This window comes from Gymnogyps californianus, chromosome 5 (genome assembly GCF_018139145.2).
Source record: "Gymnogyps californianus isolate 813 chromosome 5, ASM1813914v2, whole genome shotgun sequence".
Lineage (NCBI taxonomy): Eukaryota > Metazoa > Chordata > Aves > Accipitriformes > Cathartidae > Gymnogyps > Gymnogyps californianus.
Window position 1 is genome coordinate 20,520,233 of NC_059475.1, and position 26,227 is coordinate 20,546,459.

Sequence of the window (26,227 nt, forward strand, 5' to 3'; positions counted from 1 at the left end):
CCCATCCCCCAAAACCATGGGCATCCGTGGTCAGCCTTGTCCCAGCAAAGTCCCTGCTGGCAGCGGGCTCATACTGGAGCGCTTGTCAGCACCTTTTCCCCCTTACATTTGTGTAAATGAGGTGACTTCCCACACATGAAGGGATGCATTTATTGATGCATTTATTTCCATGCACTAAGGCTGCAAACATGACTTGCAAGCAAAGCATGTTGAGGACAGCTTGGCTTTAGCTAAACAAAAATAATTCTTCGGTGAGTGCCTCCCCGCTGGCCCAGAGTTACTCACTTGAGATGTTCTGGAAAAATAAGGCAGTAACTACAACACAAAGCATCCAGAGCTCAGCTCTGAGGCACAGAGATGGTGGTATCTCAGGGAGGAACGTGGTAACCAGAGCGCTGCCTGAAGATGGGGTGTCCCCTCCCCGGGCTGGAAGCAGCTGCACCCCCTCATTTCAGGAGCAAGGGGGGAGGATGAGCCTGGCCATCCATGTTGGACCCTGGGCAAGGGGAAGTGGCAGCCTCCTTACCTGCTGATTGACGTGGATGCTGCTGGGCCCGAAGGTGGTGGTCCCGTAGCTTGTCACGTAATAGTGAGCAGAGGGCTGCGCCGGGGGCTCCTCCAGCTGCCTGGGCACTGAGGGGATGGGGGGACACTTATCAGCCCCTCAGCTCCATGAAGCCCTCAGCACTCCTCCCCCCGAGCACTGTTGCAGTGCAAACCCAGGACCATTGGGCTCACCTTTAGGCAGGAGCAGCTCTGCACCAAAGCGGTGCCCGCATGTCCCACAGGTTTTAACATCTTCCTTCATCCTGTGGAGGAAAAAGCCCCAAGAAGAAGAAGGAGCAGGAGCTGCCCTCAGCACTTCCCATGGAAGATGATGCCAAGGTGATGGAAGAGGCTCCCTCTTCCATCCTGACCTGAGGTCCTGCTGTCGGTGGGACAGCTGCTGCCTTCCCAGGTGCCTGAGCACCTTCAGCTCTTCATGAAACAGGGGACATGTGGGCACCCGGCCAGAATGGACATTATGTGCCTGAGCCCCAAAGTCTCAACTTTTTCACCTTTCTTTCCATGCTCGAATTTCCCACACAAGTAAATGCTACCACCACGTGGGACACAGGCTGCTATGGTCAGGAGAAGGACAACGCAGTACCCGGTGAGTTTTGCAACTAATTTCACATGGCTTTTAGAAGCTGACCAGCCCCACCAGCATTGCAGTAGCAACCACCTGGCTCCAGCCCTCGGCTTGGAGGGGTGCAGCGCATACATACATGGTGTTTGTGCCATCCATGTCCGGCCACATGAGCTCTGCAGGACAGCCAGCTGTTCGGCAGGGGGTCTTCACGCACACATGCAGCCCTGGCCACTCCTCAGCGAGCTTCTGGACGATGAACACAATGGCCATGAGGAAGTCCCAGGCAAACTGGAAACCTTCCAGGCAAAAGGAGAATGTCTCGCTTTTACTCACAGCCACCCAACTGTGGCAGCCCAGCAGATGTTGTGGTGATGCGTGCATCGCTTCCAGCCCACCAGACCACAGTCAGAATGGTTGAACCAGCTCCATTTCTCAAGTTAACCAAGGCCCATCAGCCTTCAAAGGGAATTTAAAGATATATTGGAAGAGGTCCCCAACTCAGATGGCCCTTTTGCTTATCACTTGGAGACCCAGCCTGAGACTGTACTCTGCTGAGACCTTATGGGGAAGGATGACCCGTTTGCTCCATTAGAAGACTGAAAACGCAACTTTCCACTTTCATGTGATACCTTGAGAGGAATCCCGACCAGGTTGCATGGAGAAAGGGGAAATCTTTAATTGAACAGCTGGTGGACCCTGGCCAGACTAGGACATATGGCAGAGGCTTCTGGGACACTCTGCCCAGAGGGGTGGAGGTGGCAGAGGGCAGCTAGGGAGAGACATGTGGTTGGGAGTCATGATATAAGGATCCTTACCTGTCCTTCCTGCCGGCTTTCTGCACCGGAGCTCCAGGTAGCTGTAGGCCCTCTGGTTATTCTCTTTGATAAGCAGAGGTTTGCCATTGCATATGAGCAGGCAGGTCGCCTTGGCCATCCAGTGCGTGGAGTAGAAGGAGCAAGCTTTCACCAGGAACCTGCAAGGAGATTGCTCACAGCTTTCACCACCCTCCTTCCCACTTACCTCTAACACTGGGAGAAAGCGTGGCACCAGGGGTACTTGAAAAATATGAATCCAGTTTCAGTAGAAGCAGAGGCAGACATCAAATGAGGACCCTGCCCTACTGAAAGCTCAAGCAGCAGGAGCAGCCTCTTAAGCCAAGAGCTGCTTCCAGAGTTGGCCATCTGTCCTGGTTTTGGCTGGGATAGAGTTAATTTTCTTCCTAGTAGCTGGTAATTTTCTTCCTAGTAGCTGGTATAGTGCTGTGTTTTGGATTTAGGATGAGAATAATGTTGATAACACACTGATGTTTTTAGTTGTTGCTAAGTAGTGTTTATACTAAGTCAAGGATTTTTCAGCTTCTCGTGCCACCCTGCCAGCAAGGAGGCTGGGGGTGCACAAGAAGCTGGGAGGGGATACAGGCAGGACAGCTGACCCAAACTGGCCAAAGGGATATTCCATACCATCTGATGTCATGCTCAGCATATAAACTAGGGGGAAAGCTGGGCGGGGGGGTGCTGCTTGGGAACAGGCTGGGCATCGGTTCGAGTGTGGTGAGCAACTGCATTGTGCATCACTCGTCTTTTCTTGGGTTTTATTTCTCTCTCTTTTTATTATTCTCCTTTTCATTACAATTTATTATTATTATATTTCAATTATTAAACTGTTCTTATCTCAACCCACGAGTTTTCTTACTTTTACCCTTCCGATTCTCTCCCTCATCCCACTGGGGAGGACTGAGCGAGTGGCTGTGTGGTGCTTAGTTGCCGGCTGGGGTTAAACCATGACACCATCAGATAAAACTCTAGACACAAGTCGAGAACCCTACAAGGACAGGAGACCTTCCAGAAACTGGAACAATCCCAGCGCCCATAGAAACTGGACCATCCTCAGGTGGGACTGGGAGACCTCTGACTGCCTGGATGGGTACAGACTAGCCAAAAACCACCTCAGATGAAAGGTGAACCAGAATGAGCGTGGTCCTTGCTCATGTTGAGGCAGCAAACACCGAAATGATTCATCCAGGGCTCCACATGTCTGTGGCAGAGCTGAGAAACCACCCTGGTCTCCTGAGTTCTGGCCTCATGCCTCAGCTGATACGGTCTCAACAGCCAAGGGCTTGCTGACAGCCATACTGGCACTGCGCTGAGCAAACCCTGAACTGCACAACCTCATCGAGGGCTGGAAACCACTGCTTACCTCTGGAAGAAACCCTCAGGTATTTCAGGTGAGAAGTAGGCACGGATGTGGAGGTCCTCAAGGTGATCTCCTCCCCACACCTCAGAGACCTCTTCAGTCTGGTTCAGATAGGTTGGGAACAAGTACCAGGACTCGCCTTGGCCCCGTGTTGTCTCCCATGGCTTCCCGGGCACGAACTCACTGGCCTGTGGGTTGAGCACTTCAGTGTGCCTCACCTCCAGGCAGAGCTCAAAGTGCTCCAGGAGGCTGAAGAGCTTCTCTCTCCCTCTGTGGGGCCTGTGTCCCATGATTTCCTCAAAGACGTCCCGCATCCCTTCCGAACAGAGCTGGTGCTTCACCAAGGCACGCACGGCCCGGTGGCACAGCATTGCCTTTGACTTGAAGGTCCACACCCAGTTGGACCTGTCTCTGATGGTGGCGTGTTCCCCGATCAGTGTGTCCACAGAGATGCTCTCAAGCTGCTGGACTAGGCGGTACCTCACAAGGAGCTGTGGGAAGAGAAGGAGAGAAGAGGCGGCAATGAGAGGAGCCCAGCAAAGCTGCAGAGCTTGGGCCCTGCAGAGAAGATGGTCCTGATCCCCGTGCTCACCTTGAACATAGTTATTAGGAAGGTAGGCTGCAGAAAAACAGTGCTTTCCAGATGCTTGATTTCCTCGTACCACACGACAAGCCCGACACGGTGGAGGTACCGCAAGATGTCCTGGAGAAGCTCTCTGTCCAGGTTGGCCAGGTGCTCACACTGGGAGAGTTTGCTGAGCAGGTACTGGACGTCTGTCATGCCTAGAGGGAGATGCAGGATCTCAGCACACATCTCTTGGACACCAGCATTCCAAGGCAGATGCTTTAGAGAGCCAACAAACACCAGCAGCACCCAATGTCACCCATGCCATCCCTGGGGAAGCAGCTGGGACCAGCGCGATGCTCGGTGGCTGTGGCCCAAAATGCTTTGCCCATCTTCAGCTGTCCCACTGCCACCCTGCAGCTCCCATATCTTGCCTTGCCTCAGTGGTGCCAACAGCCTGCCAGGACCTCAACAGAGCATCTGAAAAATGAGGCTAATACTGGGTTTTTTCATTGTTTAAGAGAGCAGGTTTGTTTCTGGCCAGAAAACCTCAGATTGCCAGTTAAACCTCAGATTATCATTTAGTCATGCAGTGAGACAGGCAACCAAACCTGGTTTATCTCCACAAAAGAAAAGTATTTGCTCCTCATCCTCTAATCCTACAGTGGCCAGGGGAGCCAGAGATGACACCAGGCACTGGTGGTGTTCATACCTGCTCTAAGTACGTAAGCGAGGAGCCGGGGCTGCCTGCTAGTCCTGCTAAGTCACAGGAGACACAGAGAAGGGGCTAGGGAGGGGTAGGGGCCATTAAATAAAGTGAGCAGGACATAGGTTTGGAAACCACACAGAAGCATTAAAGCTGTGGAGCTCCTTCCTGCAAGATTTTTTAATCGGTTATACAAGGCAAAGGGGGGAAAGAACAACGCTACTGGAAAGAAACAAACTAGACAATGATGTGGCCAACTCGGGGTACCTCCAAGCCACAGGTTAGTAGGTGTTGGCGGAGCCTCCTGGTGAAGACACACTTGGTCTTTTCCTATGCTGTTCCCTAGGCACCAGCCTTGGGGGCAGATGCTCGTAATGACAGAGCTGGGTAGTAGCAATTAATGCTCCAGCAATAACACTGCAAGGTCTTCAGCAGCGACCCCACCACCATGCGAGTGGGGCCAGAAGATGCAGCAAGCACCGGAGAGCCCGTCCCAGCCGCAGGACAGCAGGTCCTCCCAGGAAGGTGCAGCGGGGGTGATGGACCACTCACCATGGTCTGCCATGTCCTCGCTCTGTGTGATATCTATGATGGCAGCTTCCACCTGCCTGTAGATGGGCGGCAGCACTCGGATGACCTCAGGGAAGAGCTCCTCATTCTTCACATGCTCCAGAATAGCGGCCTCAAGCTTTTTGATATCACGGTGATCCATGCAGTTGACAGCAACTAAGTTTAAGATCTGGAAGACAGAAAGCACACACCTGCCAAAAGCACGTACAGAGGAGTCTTTTAGCCTGTGAGGTAAAGAAGGCACCTAATGCCAAAGAGGTCACCAAGGATGGGACACGCTGCTGGCTCAGCTTCAGAGGGCACTTCCTTCACATCTTTGCTCTGCAGCAGTTCCCAGAAAATCACCTGGGGATGGTAAATGACTCACACTCCTCCCCAGGCACTTGCTACTAGCCACAGGAGGAGATGCTCATCACCAAGCAGGGACAAGGACACAGCAGGTCACAGCCAGGGGTTACCACATCCACCCCAGCCCCAAGGAGCAGCTGCAGTAGCAGCCTGATGCATTAACACCAGGTCACCATCACCAGTAGCATGCCAGGCTGTCAGAGACAACAGGGTGACCACAGACAGCAAGCAACCACGATAATCTCAGCCCTACGGTTAACGTGCAGCTCTCCATCTCCTTCAGCCTCTCCCACTGGTCCACGTAAAACTCGGGCTCCTCGCTGCCCTCCAGGTTGTTGATGAAGTGAGCGAGGTTGCTTTTTCTCTCCGCCAGCATGGCCGTGATCTTGGCCATGATGTCACGCCTCTTCTCTTCCACCTCCTCCTCCCAGCAACAGTCCACATGGGTTCCCACGGGAAGCACCACCGAGTTTGGGACTCGCATGGACAGGTTGTTGATCCAGAAACCAACGAGCTCCTTGAAAGTCTTGTCGTTACTTTGGTACCTGGGGAGGGAGAGAAAGAAAATCCCAAATTCACGTCTAACCCTCTGGATCTCCAGCCAGCTTCCACCAGCACAGGCCTGACCATGCACCCTGTGCTGTCCCAGGGGCTTACTGGAGAAGAGCTCAGATCTCCTAAGCTGTCATGGGCCATATCCAAGCTCATCCTTAATTTTTCCATTCTTCAGCCAGTTAAAGCTATGGGGTGTAGCAGAGTCCATCCCTGCTGTGGATGGGAGCATCCCTCCGTACCAGAAAGCCCAAGCCTGATGCTCCCTCCACGTTCAGGGAGCACCACAAGATAGATACAGAGGGGCTTGTGGAGGTATTTCCAAGGCAGAAAGCAAAGCTGTTTAGACAGGGATCAATTGTCACATAAGGTGTTAATGCTCATCTAACTCCTCAAAACAGAGACTTTTTGGTAAGGTGATAACAGATTAGTGGCTTAATTAAAACAGTGATCTGCAAAAAGGGAGAGAGGGAGAGCTAGCTACTCCAGTGGTGGGAAGACCAGGCATCGAGGTCCAATGAAAATGGTGTGAATCCATGCAGGGAAAAGCTTCCCCAGCCCCTTTTGTCTTCTCCCATTCCACTCTGAATCCAAACCAGCTCAGCACTTACATGTGGAGATTGATGACAAGGATGACAAACGCCTGTGGGGTGATGAACACATGGTGAGTCACGTAGTACTCCAGCTGGCCAGCAAAGTCCCAGAAGAGAAACGTGAAGTCCTCGATCTGGAACTTGCTGATCTCTATCCCAACTGTTCGCTCTTCCTTGGGCACCAGTTTGGCTTGTCCTTGCTTCAGGCTTTTGCAGATGGTGGACTTCCCTGCCAGCGAGGCCCCCAGGAACATGGTCTTGACCCTCTTGTCCTCCTGCCCCGAACCATGTTGAAGCTGGTTGAAGTAATTCCGGATCTGCTGGATGCCACCAGCGCACACTTCACTGGGTGGCTCCCGGAGGGGGTTCCCATTGGCCTTGAACATTTTCAGGGATTGCCCCTGGAAGAGCTCCTTGGGGAGCTGGCGAAGGGTGTTATTCTGTACGTGGAGCTCCTGTAAGTGTGCCAGCTGCAGGACAGGCTGGGGGAAGGTCCGGAACAGGTTGTTGGAGATGTTGAGGTACTGGAGGCTGCCTCGACAAGCTGCCAGGTCCCTGGGGAGGGCACTGAGACGGTTGTTGTTCAGCCGCAAGTGTTTAAGCCTGGGGAGATGGGAGAAAACCCCCTCCGGGATGACCCGGATTTGGTTCTGATTCAGCTCAAGCTTCTCTAAACAGACCAGGCTCTGGATTTCATTGGGAAAGTCCACAATCTCATTCTTGGACAGTATCAGCTTCTTCAGGTTGCAAAGCTTAGAAATGCCAGTGACACTCCTGAGCTTGTTCCTGTCGAGGTCAAGGCTCTCCAGCGCGGGGTTGCTCAGGACGGCTGGAGGCAGCACGCGCAGCCTCTGGGTAGAGAGAGTCACTTCACGCAAACCATCCTCCTGCTCCTGACCTGGATGCATGGCACAGGGAAGGTGGTTAAGAGAGACTTTCACCCTTTGGGTTGCAGACCACTTTTTCCCTTGAGCTCTGCAGGACCTTGGGATCATTTCGGTCAGCAAGGAAAAGCAGAGGCAAAACACAGGAGCTGGTTGAACAGCGTGACCACAGCTGCTGCTTGAGCAGCTCCTGTGTCCTGTTAAGAGAAGGACCAAAGCCAAGGCACAAGGATCTTGGCTGGGCCTGAAGACACAGGAAGAAACAGTACCCACTAGATGTTGACCTGTAGCCCAAGCATCACAGTAACAGCTTTGGTCTCATTAAAGCACTGCAAGAGCTCTAGCCGCAGATGCATCTACCCAAAAATTAGCAGGTTTCTAATCCCAGCAGTGCGCTGGCAGGGCAGAGCCAACGTCAGGAGGAGACCTGCTCTCCAAATAACCTGCCCAGCCCACCCTCAGCTCTCGACCACAGCTAGGGAGACGCGTTGAGGCCAGGGCTAGTGAGTTCAGACGCTTCCTCTCACACATCCTCCCCCCGCTCCAGATGCACACTGCAATTCCCCACAGAGATGCTCCCAGCCCTGGGAAGCCAGGGGAATAATGCAGGGACAGTGGGGTCCCCTGCAGGACAGGGTGCACAAGAAGAGACTCTGATGGCTGAGAACATCCCCAAAAGGAGGGTGTTTAGAGCAGAGGTTTGCAGGCAAGAACAACGCCAGGAGGATGTGGGATAGGGATCACACGATACTAGAACAAAACATGGCCAGATTTGCTTTCCTCTCCCTCGTTTCACTTCCTCACCAGATGACACTGAGCATGGCATCCCCTTGCGCAAGGCACCCTGCTCAGGACCGACTCATCATCAGTTCTCAGCATCACCACCTAAACCTGGGACATGCAACAAGCCCAGCAGGAAAGCAAGCTTTCACCCTCTCCCAAACGTCCGGTCTCTCCTCCAGCACCATCAGAGAGACAAGCCAAAGGGCTCCCACCACCGCTCTGAACCAGAGCGGCAAAGAGCCGGGGCAGCTACTCACAGGCTCTGGGCTGGGCCATGGCCCTGCAGCGTGGCACCGGCTGGATCCTCCCGGTCGCTCAGCCTCCCTCTTTCGTTTCCTCCTCTTGTTTTGCTCCCCGCCTCCTTGAGCTCTGCCCGGGAACCCCACCCTCTCTTTCTCCATCCATCCTCAGAGCAGCTCCCAACAACCCAAGCACCTCTGGCCTGATACCAGGGCCATGAGCGTATCCCAAAAGCAGCTCTGGAGGTCACCTACAAAGATGGTGGCAGAGCAGCTCCTAAGTCAACTTCTTACAGCAGCGTCCCTGCCTTTGCTAAAAGAGCTTTTGGTGTTAGCACTGTTGCAGAGGAGGGAAAGGACACTAACGAGGTTATGCTACTACCAAACTACTGTTGAATAAATAAGATATCTTCCCTTAAACAGGTGGCAGCATCTGATCCAAGAGGCTCAACCAGAAAGAAAAAAAAAAAAAAAAAAAAAAAAAGAGTACTATACACAGTATACTTGAAAAGCTGTTTTCTAGAACATGCCGGAAGAGGCATTTTCAGGTATGTTTCTCATTGCCTCTCCCAAGGGGCAGCTTAGAATTGATGGATTTATTTTTAACAGCAGACAGAATGAAAGAACCAGTATTCTTGTTCATGTAACTTCAGGGGAAAGCATGTGCGGAAGGTATAGTTTTCAGCTTCATTGCTCCTCCAGGCAATGGCAGGTGCAGAGGTAACTGAAATTTAACAGTCCTTACAGTACATGCACTCCTAATATATTTTGCAACAGGCTGTTATCTTTACTTCTAACTCAAGGCTAACACTAACCAAGAATTCAAAGCAGTGAATCTGTCTGAGGAACAAAACAGATTGACATTGTCTTCCTGGTCAACAGTGTAGTTGCTTCTATTATTTGGTCAAGCTCTGTTTTTCACACCACCTACCCTTTTTCACTTATGCAGGCAGGTTATTCCAGAATTGTTCCTCTGATACATCCGAAGGTGTCCAATTTCCAGCCTAAGTGTATTCACAACTAGATCACGTTCTCATGCCAACAGTGCCATAAGTTTCTGAACTTTATGTTGTCAAGAAATCTATCATCAGTGTTTGCATTTACAACCCCACACCCATCTGCTAGGTATATATTCTAGCTACAAGTTTAGCTTTAAAACTAAAGCTTCTCTTCCAGCTATTCTTTCGCAGTCTTAGTGAGCCTTTATTCCAAAATCTTCAAAGAAAGGCCGAAGTTATCAATCCTTTATACTCTGTTCAGGCTGCACTTTCATACAGGAAGCAAACAGAGCCAAGGAAGATCAACTCCAAAATGCTCAGGGCTCATCCATAAACACTTCTGTAGGATGGTGAATGATGGGAGTGAAGCGTTTTGCCAGTCCAGCCAGTACTGGTATATGGGTTTGCTTTGTTTAAAAAAGAAAAAAAAAGTCCCCAAACCAGCTACTTGGAACCACAGCCAAAATTACAGTATGCAGATAAAAATCTTACGATTGAAATCAGAGTTCACTGAAAAGTTAGGAAGGCCAGCAAGGGATCAAAGGTCTTGCTATTTGTGAGTTTTCCTACGCTCACCAGGATAAAACATAAGAGCTGCAGTTATTTGCTTTATAAAACTCATCCCAGAGAGCCTAACTGTTTTCTCTTTAAAGACAAGCAGCAAGACTGTCCTTGAAGAGGGCAGTTTCCAAGTGCAGTCTAAGAGGTTAGGAAAGCCCTCATGTAAGACTTGTTGCTGCCATCTGGTCCAACAGGCAATGTACATTCAGTTCCCATTGAAGGGAAAGCCAGTTTAAGTTGTAACTTACCGGTTTTCTCTTCAGCTTCCCTGTTAAATGTCTTCTCCCTAACACGGTTAGATAGGGAATGATGCTTTTTGTCAGGTTCAAGGGTGCTGAATATATTTGTAAGTTACTGTATTTCAGATGATCACTTAAAAGATCAGTTGCTCTGCAGTACATGCGGACAAGGAGTGCTTTTAAAGAAAGCAAGATGATGTCAGTATGTGTGCTGGACTCCTTTGCTTCTTGATAGGAAAACCAGTCCTCCTACAGAGGAGGAGGAACAATCACTTATCCAACTCCAATCCTCTTCTAGAAACAACGTATGCCTTATGCAAGAGCCAAGCGTGCAGGTTTATACAGAATAGCCAGGGCAAGAGGCAGCTGTAAGACAAACAAATGACACCTGCTATAGGTCTAAAACCATTCAAAATAACTTTATAAATTCTGTCACATTTCTGCTTTGTACATCAGTTCAACCTTATCCCTCCAGCTTGTTACTGAAAATTCACAATGCTTGCTTTTTGTTTCGTTTTTTCCTGAAAGGCAGACACAAAACCAGCCATCAGTGCATTATTTACAGAAGTGCAACACCGTGTCCCACCCCGAAATTAAACTTTTCACTAACAAGATACTTCCAATGAAATGTAAATAAACACCACAGCTTGAGCAGTGTTTCTGAAGTCAGTTTATAAAGGTTAGCTCATTTCTGCAATCCCCAAATGACAGAGCAAGTAAAGCTTCGCTCACCATTGAACGGGCTAAAAATACAACATTTCAAGTATTAAATTGGAAGTTTCTAAAGACAATCCATATTTCGATAAATAAACACAAGGGAAACAGTATACAGCTCTCAATATACTGTATATGAAAAGTGGTGTCCAGTTTCAAACTTTTAGCAAGACAGGTGCACAGCCCAAAAATGTGATCAAAGTAACCCTGAAAACTGTAGCAATCCGGGAGTCCCAAACATTAATCTCTTCTGTGTTTCCCCTCGAATTACTCTGCTGGTCTGAGGCATTTGATTGTTATTTAGTTCTACATCTGTAGGTAATCAAAAAAAAAAAACAAACCAACCCCAAGTTCATTCCCATATGGAAACAATTCAAAAGAAGGTTCTGCAGATAAGTCCTATTATAATCTTGCTTCTCTGCACTTTATTTTCAATGAGATGCAACTGTAGATCTATTATTCCCTCTGGCATAGTGTTCACAGCCAGAGTAAGTTCAGTCCAAGTCATGCTGGCTGTGGCTTGCTCTCAGTTTTCCACTTCACGTGTATCTTCACCATCGGATTTCTTATGTTTCCTCATATGTTTGTATTTTTCCACATATGCCTTCACCAGATTAGCTACCTTCATAGGGTTGATCTCTCCACTTTTGCTGTGGCAGATCTACAAGGGATTAGAAAAGGCATTCAGTCAATTAACAGTATCACAGCAGTTCAGGCAGGCAACAGACAAATAATACAGAAGCCCTAAGCTTCCCAGGGGAGTTGATTCCTGCATAGGGCCTTGAGTCTCATAGCAGGATACATAAAGCAGAAAAGTCAACGAGGATAAGAGTAATACTTTACTTCAAGCATTTCAGAAATGGCCCAGGGCTTATCTACTGAGCACCAACTGAATGCAGAAGCATCTCTGAAAGCAGAATTATTCATTTTTACTACAGGCTTTTCCGTCCAGCCAGTTTTACACAATACAGGGTAACCAAGGAAACATTGATTTCCCATTTTTCTGATGATTTTGAGGAAGCGATGCTCCGATTAGAAGAATCTAGCAGTTTTGAGAGCCCATTTTGAGATATGAGAGAAAAAGAACGGACCCTACAAAGAACTTTATCAGTGTTCAGAGAAAAGTTCACAGTGACTTCAGCAGCAATTGGTGTTGCTCAGCTCCCCTACAAACCACACCTGAGGTTCATATGGGCCACACAGATGATGTGAAATTGCAGCCATTATCTCAGGAATTTTGATTTATGATGGAATTTCTCAGTGACAGCAAGAATGCAGAGCAGGGAGAGAATACAGTTCTCCGGGGTATCATTTAACTGCCTTGACCACAAGAGCATTACTTGCTCTCACAAGACAACATTTACCTGCTGATCAGGTCTTTTTTAGCCACGATCTGGTCAGCACTAAGATTTGAGACAAAAGTCAGTATCAGCCAAATTGCAAGGCCCTCTTCCAAAGTTCAGGGACACCACAGATGCTCAAGGAATTAATGCACAAAGTATTTTCTCACTTTATCAGAAACAGCATGACAATTATGGCCGAAGTTCTTAATGAGAGAGATTTGACCATTCCCAACCAAGGCACGTACCATGTAACATTTCAGCTCAGGCAGCTTAAGCTTAGCAATGTTCCGGACCACTGAAAACATGATCTTCTAAAAGGAACAGTCTGACAGCTCTCATCAATGGCACCACTCAGTCCTGCTTAAAGCAACTACTGCTTTACCACAAGACTGCAGAGTATGAGTCAGAGTCCAAAGACCTGCTACTCAGTTACAGCATGTAATTGCTGAAGCTGGCAAGCACAATCCAAAGTATTGCCACTTATTTAACGATCTGCACAGCTCCTCCTCTCCATTTCACTGTCACCTTACCTTTTGCACTGCTTTTCGAAGGATGTTCTTGTACTCCTCCTTTGTAATCTCCCTCTTCTGGTAAAAAGGTTTAATAGCAAGTTTCACTTCTTCCACAGCCCTTTCCTGCATGTGAAGCTTCTTCATGTACTGCACAGTAAAGAGAAGTTCATTACCTTGTGCTATCTTGGGAATGGTTTCTGAATCTATTTTTCTTAAAAACGCTTCAACAATGAAATACTCATTTCACAATTTCAATGACCCAAGCAAGAGCTAGCCTCAAAGTGATTTCCTTTACTGTAAATTGCAGTCTTGAAACAAATACCAGTTCCTGCTAGGAGGAACCCTTGTTTTATGTAACATTTATTCTATGTCTTAGAGAATATGTTTTAAGCAAGTGACTACAATGTCCACTTATTAATTTTGGTCTCCTCCTTCCCTTCCAACAGCTCTGAAGTAAACATATATCCATCAAAAGGCATCAGATTCTAAAAGCAGCAAGTCATAGCTGCGAATATAAAGCTTCAGGTAGCTCTAAAGGCATTCTAAAAATTGCAGAGCTGCCTATAAATTAAGGATTACAGATGACATCAGAACATATTCTATCAAAACAAGTTCATAAAAACTGCTGCTCATAAGGAGGTTTGGTGGGAAAAGTATCTTACTGTTTTGTTTTGTGGTAGAAAGTAAAAATAATCGGCTAAGAAGTTTTTGTTCTTGTATTAACATCCACTATGCTTACAGCAGGTGGTCTGTACAGCAAACCCAAAACTCAGCAGCAAGGGACTAGCACTGCAAAATCTCCAAAGTATTTCACTATCTCTGCATTTTCAGTGCTGATAAGCAGCAAGATACAGTCCTACCTCTCTGTAGGACTGTTAGGAGAATTGACATTAATTTCAAAGCTGGAGGGCAAAGGAGAAAACCAGGTGTTTAGAGAAATTTGGACATTCTGGCTTCTGGAAAGTCCCTTCCAAACATTCACGCAAGAAAGTTTCAGAACTTTAAGAATGTATTTTAGATGCTTGAATCCCTCTCTGCCTTATTGTAATGAAGCAGTAGAAAGTGGAACCATCAAATGGAGTAAATCCCAAAAGAATTTAAAGAAAAGATTGCCTGCCACTCCTGGGTTAGCATAGTCAGTCACCAAAAAAACCAGTGACAACAGGGGCTGGGAAAATACAGTACAGAGGCAGTTAAAAAACCCCAAACTTTAAAAGTTCAAATAAACAGCTCATTAATGTTAAGCATTTGCTACTTGATAGCATTCACTCACTTCCTCATTTTTCGTTTTATCCACTGGAGGTTTGGGTGCTTTGATCTTTTCTTCTGCGTTTCCAACAGAAGCAGCTTGGATTCCTGGTTCAGATGCAGTAGCCAGGCTGCCCGGCTCTGGAGTCAGGCTCTGTCCTGCCATGCAGCCAAGCGCTGGAAGACTACCCTGCATGATAAACTGAACCGTGGGCTGGCTAACAGGGGCATAGGGGGGAAGGCTTGAGGGCAGAGGTGGCGTCAAAGGTATATTTTGACAGTACACCTGTGAAACAGATAAAATTTTGTAAATGCTTGTACTTATAAGAGAGAGCATCAGATCAGGATTTTCAGAGCACCTTTTATCCACTCAAACAGGCAAGTAATTACTAGTTTAAATCAGGGAGGCTACATCCCAGCCCTCAACTAGGTCTCTGCACCAGGAGCTAGCACCAGCCCCACTCACCTTTCAACTGGTGGCAGCACAGACTGATGGCATGGACCAATGCCACCAGGCCAATTTTTACAGCCTGATCACAATCAGGGAGAAGCTCACAGCTTCTCAAACAGCACCATCTTTCCGCAAGTTACTGCTGAAAACAGAAGCTGCATGTATAGAGCAGAATTAAAAGAAAATGTGCTCCTTCAACTGTAAGGACCACCTGAGAGATTAAATGATTAGAGGATTGCTGAGGTGTATGGGCTATATGAAATGTACCACACGCAGAGGAAGGCGAACTCTGCCATGAGAGGAGGGTGTTGCACAACAAGGGCACAGATGAGGTGGGATGCCTTCCATGACACTTGGGTGCCAGAATAGGAACCAACCTGAGAGGAATCTAGATCAGGAAACATAGGCTCAGGAATCATGTAATTGGTTGGAGGAGGCTCATTTAACTGCACCTGATTTAATGTTTGGTTCAAGTCCTCTGCTTTCCAGGCCCCTTCTTTTGCTCGCTGAAGTTTGTAAAACGGCATCCCTAGGTTCCCCAAGAGAAGGAAAAGAAAACATTTAAGAACAAAATAAACCTAATGAGTCAAAGATTCAAAGCCAATTATATTTAAAAAAATTAAAATAAAAAGGATCTAACAACAAATCTAGCTATAAAAGGATTTTGTTTAGCAGTCATCAACATTTTAAAGCTTCTGATAAGAAGGAGTTATCATCCCCTCGAGCAATTGCTTTTTACTGGGTTTCCATGAGAGTAACCAACAAGAGCCACACAAGCAGCTCTGACAATACACACAGCACAGGGTCCCAAGCCAAACTGTTTCTAGCAGCTTTGACTTAGCAGAGCTCACAGGAGCGAGCTACAGAGATTTGTCACACTCCTCGGTTCTGCGAAATATTTATAAACTCTGAAGGCAAAACAACCATTTTAGTTAATTGCAGAAAGGGTGGAACATGGGCTGCCAGTTCAGAGATTGGGTTGCAATACATGCTTCACAGTCAAACAAGCTGCCGCTGGCCAGCTCAGCTGTGCTGACAGCATGTCCTCTCTGATTCATTAACACAACTCACCTCATGATTTCAACAAATGCAAAATGCCAACTCTCAGGATTGGAAACCACAGGATCACCGCAGCTCAGATGACAGAGCTGTTACACTACAACCAGGTTTAGCCAGACACCGAAACCCTAAGCCTTATACAGCCTGCTTCAACTGCTGTTTGTTTTCCAAAAGAGAGACTTACTTGGAGCTTTTCCAGCAGACAACGTGCTGCTTTCCTCCTCTTGAAGATTCCAGGTAACTCTTTTCACTGGTGCTTTTGATTTCAACGCAGGACCCTGAGGTATCACCTCCAGTTCAGGCTTACTGAAATTACCGGTTTTCTCATTTGACACAAGGCACTCATCTTTAACCTCCTTCACACAATCTGTTATTTTGCTTTTGGACGAGCTTTGAATTGGTGCGGCCTCAGTCGGAGCATGAATGATAACTTCCTTCTTTGGGGGTGGTTCCATTAGAGATGGACATAACGCAGTATTTTCTATTTTAACTGTAATCTCAAGGTTTGTATTGCTACAGCTACCAAGCACTGCTGGATCACTACTGCTCATTAATTGTGTTTCAGCAAAAGAATCCACATTGCCAATTGGAACACAAATGTTTGTGATCTCTGGCACAGGGAATGAAGTTTCACTGGTCACTTCCTGACAGATGGGCTTTACCTTTATAGTTTCTTGGGCCTCTCTCAGTTGAACTGGGGTCTCAGCCTGTATGTCCTCAAGTTTGACATTTGGTTGGAAGGTTATGGAAAGCTCTTCTAGTACTAGCTCCTCCTTTGGCTCTTGTTTGAAGGAATGGGGTTGCTCCAGACACCTGGACACATTTTCAACTGGAGGCTTTTGATCCTTTTCTGGTGGAGGAGGAAGAGAGGTCTCTTTTGATCTGTGTTTTCTTTCTTTGGAACGTGATCTCGATCGTGGTCTTTTTTCCTTTGATTTGCTGCTTTTGTGCTCCCGAGATCGAGATGCAGACCGAGACTGAGACCTCCACTTTCTCCTCTCCCGAGACTTGGATCTTGATCTCTTTCTGTCCCTTGACCTCAAGCTACTATCTTTATCATATCTCTCATAGCTTTTGTCTCTCCTGTGTTTTCGCCTTTTAGTCCTCTCAATGCTATTTGATCGGGAACGTTCCCTCCGTCTTGATCTTGATCGAGACCTTCTTTTCTTTTTCCTATTCTCATAAAACTCAGAAGTACTTCCAGGACTACCTGAACGTGACCTAGATTTCCTTCTCTCCCTAGACCAAGAAGTTTTTGCCTTTTTATCCTTGGTTTTATCCTTCATTTTCTTTTTTTTAGATCGTTCGTGACTGCTAGAACGGTCAGTAGAAGACCTCCTGCTCTTGGGTTTCAATGTGTGTGTTTTGCTATGCTCTTCTCCACCTGACCAAGAGGTAGATCTGGAGCTTCGGTCCCTTGAGAGTGCTCTATCCCTAGACCCTGATCGGGATCTCTTATGCTCTTTGACAACTGCCTTTTTCCTTTTCATCTTCTTCTTGCTTCGGGAGCTGGAGTTCGAACAGGATCTGGAACGCGATCGCCTCTCTGTTTGTTCGACTTTTTGGACTTTCTGCTGCCCATCATTCTTTGAGGGACTATCTGGTTCTAGTTTCACATTAATATTAGGTCTAATCAATTCTTCAGCATTAAAGAACACATTAGGGCCCTCTCTGCTTTCCTCCTTTAAACACTCTGCATTAGAAAGTTGCTTAACAGCAGACGAAGTGCAAGGACTGCTTAGAAAGTCTTCCTCATCCATATTTTCTTGTTCCTCTGTATCAGAGATCTGTTCTACAATCCTGCTTTCTACTGTCACATCATCATGAGACTCCGTGTTACTAGACGGTACGTCAGAGTCAGCCCCAGCTCCAAATATATTTGCTACCATGTAAGGGGTGAAACGTCGGGCAGTTTGAAATGTTTGAACTTTTGGATTTTCAATGGAAATAGTCCTGGTAATATTAGTTAGCGGGATCCCTGAGCCAAGCCTTTCAGGACTGCTGCTTGCTGAACTCGAGTCCGATCCTGTTGGCTCAAAGGGATCATATATTTCACTTTTGATCTGCTTTTTCTTAACTGAGAAAAGAGGTGAAGGACTCTCTTTCTGTTGCACTTCATCGTCCACAGGGCGGAAGGTGTTACAAAATCCTGGGTTAGTCAGTCTGCTGGGATGCCCTGCATTTCCAGGAATATTGATTTTAAAACTCTCGAAAGAGCTTGGACCTTTGCTCCTCAAAGTGCCCAGTAGCGATGAACTGCTATATGTGCCTGTATTGGTAGAAAAAGACACCCCACTTGTACGCGTTTGTTGCTGAGATTCCTTGGCATTTGACTTCTGACTTTCCACCTTGCTACCCCTTCCCGGCTGACTAGTGCTCTCTTTGCCAGTCAGCTGGGTTATACAGGAGCTGGGGATGTCACAGCTTTGGCTTCCTGCGGGTTCTGGCTCCACCTGCTTGCTGCTGGTTTCCTTTTTAATCTTTGGTATCCTGGGAAGCTCAAAGATGTCAATTCTCTTGGGAGGTGGTTTTAATGGCTGCCTCACAGTTACGGCTTTTGAGCCAGAATTCAAGTTACAGCTCAGGGGCTTTGAAGATGAGTCAGTGGGTGCAAAGTTTTTAGAGTTTCCATTAAATCTGGGCATTTCATCTAACTTGGAGCCATGCCTGCTCAGAGTAGCTATATTCTGAGTCTGAACAGACCTGGGTGTCATTGAATATTCCAATTTTACAGTTGGCTTTTCTAATGTAGTCTGTGCAGGGTTTGCTGCAGGCTCAATCCTGCTCAGTGAGGGTGAAGGTGATGAAAACAAGGTTGAGGAGCAGGGTCTGGTGCGAGTACTCAGTCCCGAGGAAACTGAAGGTCCAGCAATGGAGCTGCTTGCTGTGGTCCCTGAGTGCACTGTACTCGGTTGGGTGTCATGTCCTGAACCATCATCCACTCTTGAGTCATTTGCTGATTTTCTATGAAGTGGAGCTATGGCACACAAGCAAACAATTAAGTTTTTCAGCACGTATCTGGACATTTCCCCCCAACATTAAAAGAAGCACTGAGCTAATTATTTTAAGTTCCACCTTGGTTTGCAGACATACCACACAGTAATAAGGAAGTCCAATAGTTGTTTTGGTCAGATGCTCAAGGTTTAATGCCAGACAACTGCATCTTTGAGGTAAACACTGATGTCTAGGAAATAAATTATTCTGTTCTATAGATACCACCAGATTTGTGTTTATTATCCTGTAGTTGCTGACTGATGAAAAAGACTATAACAGAGGATGTTATAGGTACTTATTTGAAGAATAAAGCTCTAAGTTTCAATTTGAACAGATTCTTTCCAAATAATACCATGCCAAGAGAAGACATAGCTGAAGATGCTAGCATGTATTCTAGAGCTCTACTTTTGCAAAAAAACTTCTTGCCAAGGTCCTCATCACTGCTCTTCAAATTGAAGTACAGTTCACAGGCATGGCAGCAATGACAAATGCCAGAAGAGTTGGATACTAAGATATCTCTGCTCTATGCAGTCCTCCGTTTTTCATAATAAAGCATGAAACTACAGTGCAGTACTTTTGAAAGAAGAAAACTACCTACTAAAACCAAAATCCTCCAGTAACATCTCAGCTCTGCAATTAAAACAGAGACAAGTAACACTTTCAGAGCATATGTAAGAATGTTATTAGACGGATTACTGCTGGCAACTACTGAATCTATCCCACATATTCAAATGCTCAATAAGAGTATCCCTATGTTTGAAGCTATGCAGCCTGTAGGACCAGGGCAGACGTGGATGAAACACAGAGTCTAACTGCACTATGAAGTGCCAAACCCTTACCTGCCTTCTTTGCCGTCAGCGAACCATCTCTGTTGATGACCACATCTGAACTACTCATCATGAGAAAGCTCTGTCCAGATAGGATACTTCCCAACAGATCAGGCACAGGGGCAGCTTCTGCTTCTTGATCAGGACTCAAGGCAGGTACACTGCTTCTGCATGTTTCAGAGGGGTTATATTTCCTTTACTCTTACAGCACTTGTTCTATACACACACATTACATTAAAAAGAAACCAAAATCAAGGGCATAAAAAGAGGTCAGCCACGGAAGTTCACTTGTAGTTTTGGCTTCACTAGAGTCATTCAGCCCCCATCTCCCTCTGACAAACAGAAGGTGAAGCTTTTACTGACTTCCCACAGGAACACTACAGGATAGGAAAGCACGTAATCATACCAGAGACCTTTGGTAAGCAAATGTGTTTCATCTTATTTAAGAGTGGTGCTCACTGGGTTGTGTATCAAGATTAACCTTCCAGTACATTTAAGATGCATTTTTGAAGCGTAAACCATTGTTCAGCACTTCAGAGATACTTCCATCCCAGCTGCCTCTCTTTCCCCACCAAACCACAATCACAAATGTATTCCTCAGGCCTACGCTGCTATACAAAAAAATTGATGCAGCTTGAACCAGTGTTTAGCACCAGTCAGAATACACATAGGTGCCTACTGGTGGGGTAGCTAAGAGCATGGCACAGAATTACACTGAAAAACAACAGCAATGCTCCCACACACGAGACAATACAAACACTCCCCTTTATGCATTAATCTTATGAAAATGGTTTAACTATAAGTTCTCTGCTCTTGAAATACAGACTGAAAAGCTTTGAGTGCTTTTGGTGTTGGGGTGTGGCTTTTTTGTTTTTCTTTCTTTGCTTTTGTGTTGGTGGGATTTTGGGGTTTGTTTTGTTTGGATTTAAAAAAAAACCAAACAAAAAACCCCAACTTGCAATGGAACCAACAGACCCAGCTCTTTAAGGGAGCTACATTTCATTTCTGTATGACAACAAAGCAAGCTTTCCAAACATAATGTACACCAAAAACCTGTAATAACATACAACCGAAAGACAAAATGGAAAGGCTAAAAGAATTGGCCGCCCAGGCCAGACCAGGAAACTCGCTGTAATCCAGGCAAGTCAAGCCTTTAGAAAAGCTGAATTTCAGCTAAACAGTTCTACCTTCTAAACAATGTGCTACTCAAATAACTCGGAGGACATGGAAAGCTTCCTGAAAGGCTTCCTTCAGGAGTGGATGGGAAAGGTAGAGAAATATTCCAAGTTATCAGAGAAATATACTATCTTAATCCTGAGAAACCAACCTTTGCCGTAAGTCAGATGCATTAGAGGACAGCCATGTAAACCTCTCACACCTTTAATCATTTAAGCTGAGCTCCCTCCATTTCTCCTAGTCTTCAGCTCCCTCAGCCTTGCAGTCTTCTGTGACTTGGTTGGTACCTGCCTCAGTCATTTCCCCCATACCTTTTCTTCTCATCATGCTCCTGTTCCCTGTGTCCTACCCCTCTGCACTGCGTCCTACACCCCAGTCCTGAAAACCCACTGTGGCTGCCAGTGGGAGGCACCCAACAATGCTCCCTGGCCCTGGTGCGTACAGGGGCACACAATTTGCACACACACAGACATCTGTCAGACAGCAAAGCAACTGTTAAATTGCAGGATCAAACAAAGAGTTTTCTTTCAATTTTCTGAGCTCCAACAGATGGCAGAGGAATTGGGTGAGGTGGGTACATCCTTCATCTCCTCCTCTGGATGTGCAATTAGACTCCCCAGCCCTCTCAAATAAGCAAGCGGTTTTTTAAAGGTTAATGAGACTGGGATTTAAAACATATTAATGGGGTTACTAAACAATCCCAAAACAGAAAGCAAGAAGAGCCAGATTAGGGTGGAAATACCAATCTGAAATTTCAGTGCAATAGTTAGCGCTATTATGAAAGAATAAGTGTGTGTCCTTCAACATAAAGAAAGGATTCTTGCATAGAATGCTGTGGTTATTTATCTCCACACATGCAGGCATGTGTGCACACACACTCTTTCAAAATACTCAGGGTAAGAAAAGAGTTAAACCAGGATGATCACCCAGTTTGCTCTTTTGTTAGGGTCATTAGACAATTAGAAAAATAAAATAAATAACTTGATGGATTTTTACCGGGGAAGTCCCACAGAAATAGGTCTAGCTACAGGACGGTGCGACCTCAGTGCTGACTGGGAGAGAACTCTCCTTTTGGCACTCACTGGTGAATCTGGATTTGCTGGAACCTCTTCGTTACTGTGGGTAAAACACACACACACACAAACCCTGAAATTGTCTGAATGTTTTTCATGTCAAGTAGATGAAGTAGATAATACTGCTAGGACTGATATGGTTAGAGAGCATCATTTGTTTTATTGTGATACATTAAAAAAAGATTTGTGCAATATACTTATTTTCTGTGGCTACATAAATAGAACAGCATAACTCAGCCACCAGAGATTCAAATGTAGATTTTTATTTTTAAAATATTAAATGGGTAATTTCCTTTTATGAAAGGATCAAAAAGGCTTACTCAGTGGAAAATTAAATTTCACCAACAATAATTTCAGATGCCCCCTCCCCAAAATCCAAAACCTAAGAGTGACACAAACTATGGCATAGTAAGACTCCTCCTGAATTTAAAGTGTCTGGAAAGTGAAGATGGGAAAAGGAGAAACATAGAAGATTTCACAGGTCCATTTAATTATATGTGAAGTCACTGTTTATTGCATTCCAAATACGCTAGCTATCTTCACTTTAAATAAATAAATAGAAAATGACTGATTAGGATCCGACTCAGATTCTAGCCTTTGAATAACCCCATATATCTTATCAAAGGTTTTCACGAGGCTTATTATTTCAACAAATGTCTTTAAAGAAGGCTGATTCTTTAAGAGCTCAGCAACTCAGCCAAGAAGGAAAGAACAGGCCAACGCGTTATTATGAGCTGTGTATCCAAAGCTGTCTTCAGATGCGAGATCTACACTCTGCAAAAAGTCACATGCACAAACAACTTGACACTTGTGAAATTATCAGGTCCCTGATCATAATCCAGAGATATCTTACCTTTCATAAGGATCCAACTCATATGGATCTCCAAACACAGACAGAGAAGCTGCACCGATATCTGCTCTCATCAGACCAAGTGAGGGCTCCGCTGGTTTGTACATGGAAGGAAGCGAGGCCCCACGCACAGGTTTAAGACCAAGAGCTCTTGCAATACGGGAGCGAGTAGTAACCTCATTTTTCATCTGCACAGAGAAAGAGATTGGGTTATTTGTATGTTAGGGCAGGTACGTACCCTGATTTAAAGCCCCAAATTCTTCACTTAGGTTAAGTACAGTCATCAGGTTACTACTGTTGGTAGCAGAAGTGGTGTGCATTTACTGTCTATAGTTGTTTTAAAGCATTTTTTAAACTTCTAACTATGGCCTGCACGTCACTTCATACAGAGACTGCACATATCAGATTTAAGTGACCAGATAAGTTTCTAAAAATCTTAATAATGTCATTCAAAATTGTCAATTCCTTATTAAAGGCTGGAGGGACAGTTCTGGCTGTAGGATGTAAACTCTAGTTAAGGTAGCTGAGGACAAAAGTCAAGCTGGTGCAGAGTATTCAGTAAAGTTCATGTGAGAACACTGTCCACAATTGAAAGGGATTTTGAGAGCCCTTATGGCTGATTAACTGGGTTTGCAACAACACAGACACAAACATCCATAGCCTATTAAAAAGAATAGGTGGTGGCAATTTTAAATGAGCTTGCATCAGTACCAAGTAAATGCTACAGCTGAATGGCAAGGCATAACACAAAGCCTGCAGGACATGCTTTACAGTGTGATCCCTGCAGTTCAGGTAAAAGGATTTGGCAGCAAACCCAGCAGGCCTGCCTGGAAGCTACAATTCGTTTCCACGTACAGCATCTTTCTGGAGTATACTGGACACATCCTGCACATACTCCCACCAGAAAAGTGTTATCTACTATCATTATAAGACAGTATTTTTTCCATGGAATCCCATGTTATAGTGCTCTTACAGATGGCTGAAAAATGGCAGATACTAACACTGGCAGAAACTCACATGTGATCTTACTCTCATCTTTTTGCCCCTTCTCTTCTTTATCAGACGCTTGCGTCTCTTCAGCTGTGTCCCTGAACTCTTCTTCCCAGCAGAAGATTTTGTCTGAGTTCTTTTTTTGCCTCCTACTTTCTTCCTCCTACCTGATGGGACAGAAGACAACCAAGCATCTGGCTAAAGTGCTGGCACTGCATTTTACCCTGTACTCCCCTTTTCATTCCCCCATGGCACACAAAGCAGCTCAAAGAGACCTACAGTGTGCTACAACAGTATAAAACAGCAGAGCAGAAAAAGTGAAATCATTAGGATTTATTTAAAAGCAACCTTCAAGACACTCCTCGTTAGAGGTGGTATGGGGAAAGAAGAAAATGCATGTGGTATGCTTCTGTAGCTGCATGTGTAGCAGCATACAGCTGGTCTAGAGTATTTTGTATGATTCAGGCTTATCTTCCCAAAGCTTTTATTCTTGCAGATGGGAACCACAGAAGGTGTCCGATGCCCTTACCTGTTTTTCTTTTCTGCCTAGTAGGAGCCCGCGGTGTAAGAGGACGCTGGTAGATGGCTGTGTTTAGGCCTGCTACAACTGCCTCAATTGTTTCATCCAGAAGAGAGGACATGAGGTACCTTGGCACGTGCTGCGTGGGGGATTAGAAGTTACACGATACAGGTATCTAAAGGTCAGCAACAAGTTAGTTATAAAAGCATTTGATGAAAAATGGATTTGAGATTCGAATGAGAAGACTCATGTCCCCAGGCTGCCAGTTAAGCAATTGTCACCTTTCTCACTTATTGACTGTCATATTAAGGAGAACATGACCTTGCTCTTCAGCCTCCCTCAGTATTACAAGTCATGGCTAGCCTAACTCTGACGCTTTAAGTGAGAACAATCCCTGAGATTGACATTTCCTCAATGAAAAAGTTCACTTAAGAACTTTCCCAAATCCACCTAACTGACCTCTGGCTCATCATGCAGCAAAGTGTGATGAGCAGAGACTGAAAAGCCAATGCAGCACAGGTCCCCTGTCTTAAACTCCTCATTCTTTAGGTCAGATCTACCTAATGCTGTGAAACATGTCTAGAGGCAGCATTTCAAACACATACCTCAGGGAACTCACTGAAATGGCAGGTGTGAGTCCCCCTCCAGAGGATCACTTCATTGCGATAAGCAGAGGCTGCTCCTACAAGGTTCAAATTCCTCTTCCTCTCTACACTCAAGGGTCAACCACATTTAAAGCGTATGGATTCTGAACCACCAACCTCAGAATGTGAACTCAAAGCCTCCTTGCTGGGCAAACATAGCACAGGTTTGTTCCTTCCTTCGGTTGGAAAGATGTTAAGAGAAGGTTTCTCTCAACAGCTATGTTAAGTTGGCCCTGCCCACACCAACCATATTCCTAAAATGTCATAGTCATGGAATGGTTTGGGTTGGAAAGGACCTTTAAAGATCATCTAGTCCAATCCCCCTGCCATGGGCAGGGACATCTTCCCTACTCCCTCTCCTTTCTTCAAGCAACTACAATGCATCAAGAATTGATAAAGCTTCATATGAGCATAGCAGATGCAAAGATGCTTCTGATGTTACAGATTATTCACTGTGCTTACTTTCTACCAGAGCATATGCATCAGATCCTTGTACATTTACAAAAGGTATATGTGGCACAAACACTAGAAGAGAATGGCTTTAGAGCACCTTGCAGTGGCAAAGAAGCTTCAAACTGCAAAATGTCTGAAAATAGAATACACGAACAGAAATATATGCTTCAATTCATCTTACTATGGAAGTAATTTCGCGAGGCTTCTCTGTTAGTGTCACTAATGCATACTCCAAACTATTTTACTGAGCTATTTTTATTAGAACGCCATTGTTTTAAGTATCATGGGTGCCAATAAACACTACATAAGGTTCTCTGATTTGGAGGAGAACAGGATGGAGTAAGGAAAGCCCTGAACCTTAGCCTAAACATTTATTTTTCTAGAAGGACTTAAAATAGTGCATCTAGTCAACCACCACTAGTTTAGGCACCTACAGAACAACAGATGAATTACAAAACCAACTGCCTCTGTGAATACTAAAGCTTTCCAAGGATCTGAAATCAGCATCTCTCTACGCTTTGAGGACAACAGCTTACACACTCCTTAATCAGTGGAATTAAGCTTCAGCCAACTCAAGGTACGAGCTAGAATAAGATGCACTTTTATTCAGAGACAAAGGGAATAAGTAATAGTGCCTTTCTAGGTATAGTTTGTAATAATCTCCACAAATTGAGAAGTGGAGCTAGGAACGGCTTCTTGAATGGGAAGTACTGGGCTCCCAGGCTTACACTACTATGCAATGGTAAAGTCCCCAGGCATCACCTCTCTCATCTGCAGGAGACAGCTACATACTATTTCTAAAACAACAGGTAGGGATAGAAAGAAAAGCACTAGCAGTTACCTTCCACAGCCTTTCACCTCAAACAATACTCTTCTTTTTTTCAATATATAGCCCTGACAACTCAGATGTAATTGCTTAACAACAATGCATCAAATCATTCATCCAGTTTTTGTATTTTATTAATTCTTCTAAAGTTGAAATTAAAAGGCCTGGGTTTGGAGACAGGGGG

The 26,227-nt window shown here is 45.7% G+C and overlaps 2 protein-coding genes across 3 annotated transcripts in view; both read right to left on the reverse strand.

Moving 5' to 3' along the window:
- Positions 1-104: 104 nt before the first annotated feature.
- On the reverse strand, positions 105-8,602 carry LOC127017144 (malignant fibrous histiocytoma-amplified sequence 1 homolog). Its single transcript, XM_050898076.1, has 10 exons — positions 8,584-8,602; positions 6,678-7,557; positions 5,768-6,059; positions 5,149-5,335; positions 3,918-4,108; positions 3,329-3,816; positions 1,948-2,105; positions 1,269-1,428; positions 739-809; positions 105-633 (listed from the first exon to the last, which is right to left on the reverse strand). The coding sequence occupies exons 1-10, from the start codon at positions 8,600-8,602 to the stop codon at positions 452-454; spliced, it is 2,628 nt and encodes an 875-aa protein (XP_050754033.1). The 3' UTR covers positions 105-451.
- Positions 8,603-10,757: 2,155 nt separating this feature from the next.
- Positions 10,758-26,227, reverse strand: part of PHRF1 (PHD and ring finger domains 1) — a 32,859-nt gene continuing 17,389 nt past the window's right edge. Inside the window, exons 9-18 of one of the 2 annotated variants that reach the window (XM_050898075.1) lie at positions 24,130-24,259; positions 23,628-23,767; positions 22,614-22,798; positions 21,684-21,803; positions 19,524-19,678; positions 15,875-18,667; positions 15,084-15,160; positions 14,206-14,466; positions 12,951-13,079; positions 10,758-11,738 (exon numbers count right to left, since the gene is read on the reverse strand). In XM_050898075.1, the coding sequence (XP_050754032.1) occupies positions 11,604-11,738; positions 12,951-13,079; positions 14,206-14,466; positions 15,084-15,160; positions 15,875-18,667; positions 19,524-19,678; positions 21,684-21,803; positions 22,614-22,798; positions 23,628-23,767; positions 24,130-24,259 (4,125 nt within the window). In that variant the 3' untranslated portion in view covers positions 10,758-11,603. Of the gene's footprint in view, positions 11,739-12,950; positions 13,080-14,205; positions 14,467-15,008; positions 15,161-15,874; positions 18,668-19,523; positions 19,679-21,683; positions 21,804-22,613; positions 22,799-23,627; positions 23,768-24,129; positions 24,260-26,227 lie in introns of both variants that reach the window. The other variant, XM_050898074.1, reaches the window with a different exon arrangement.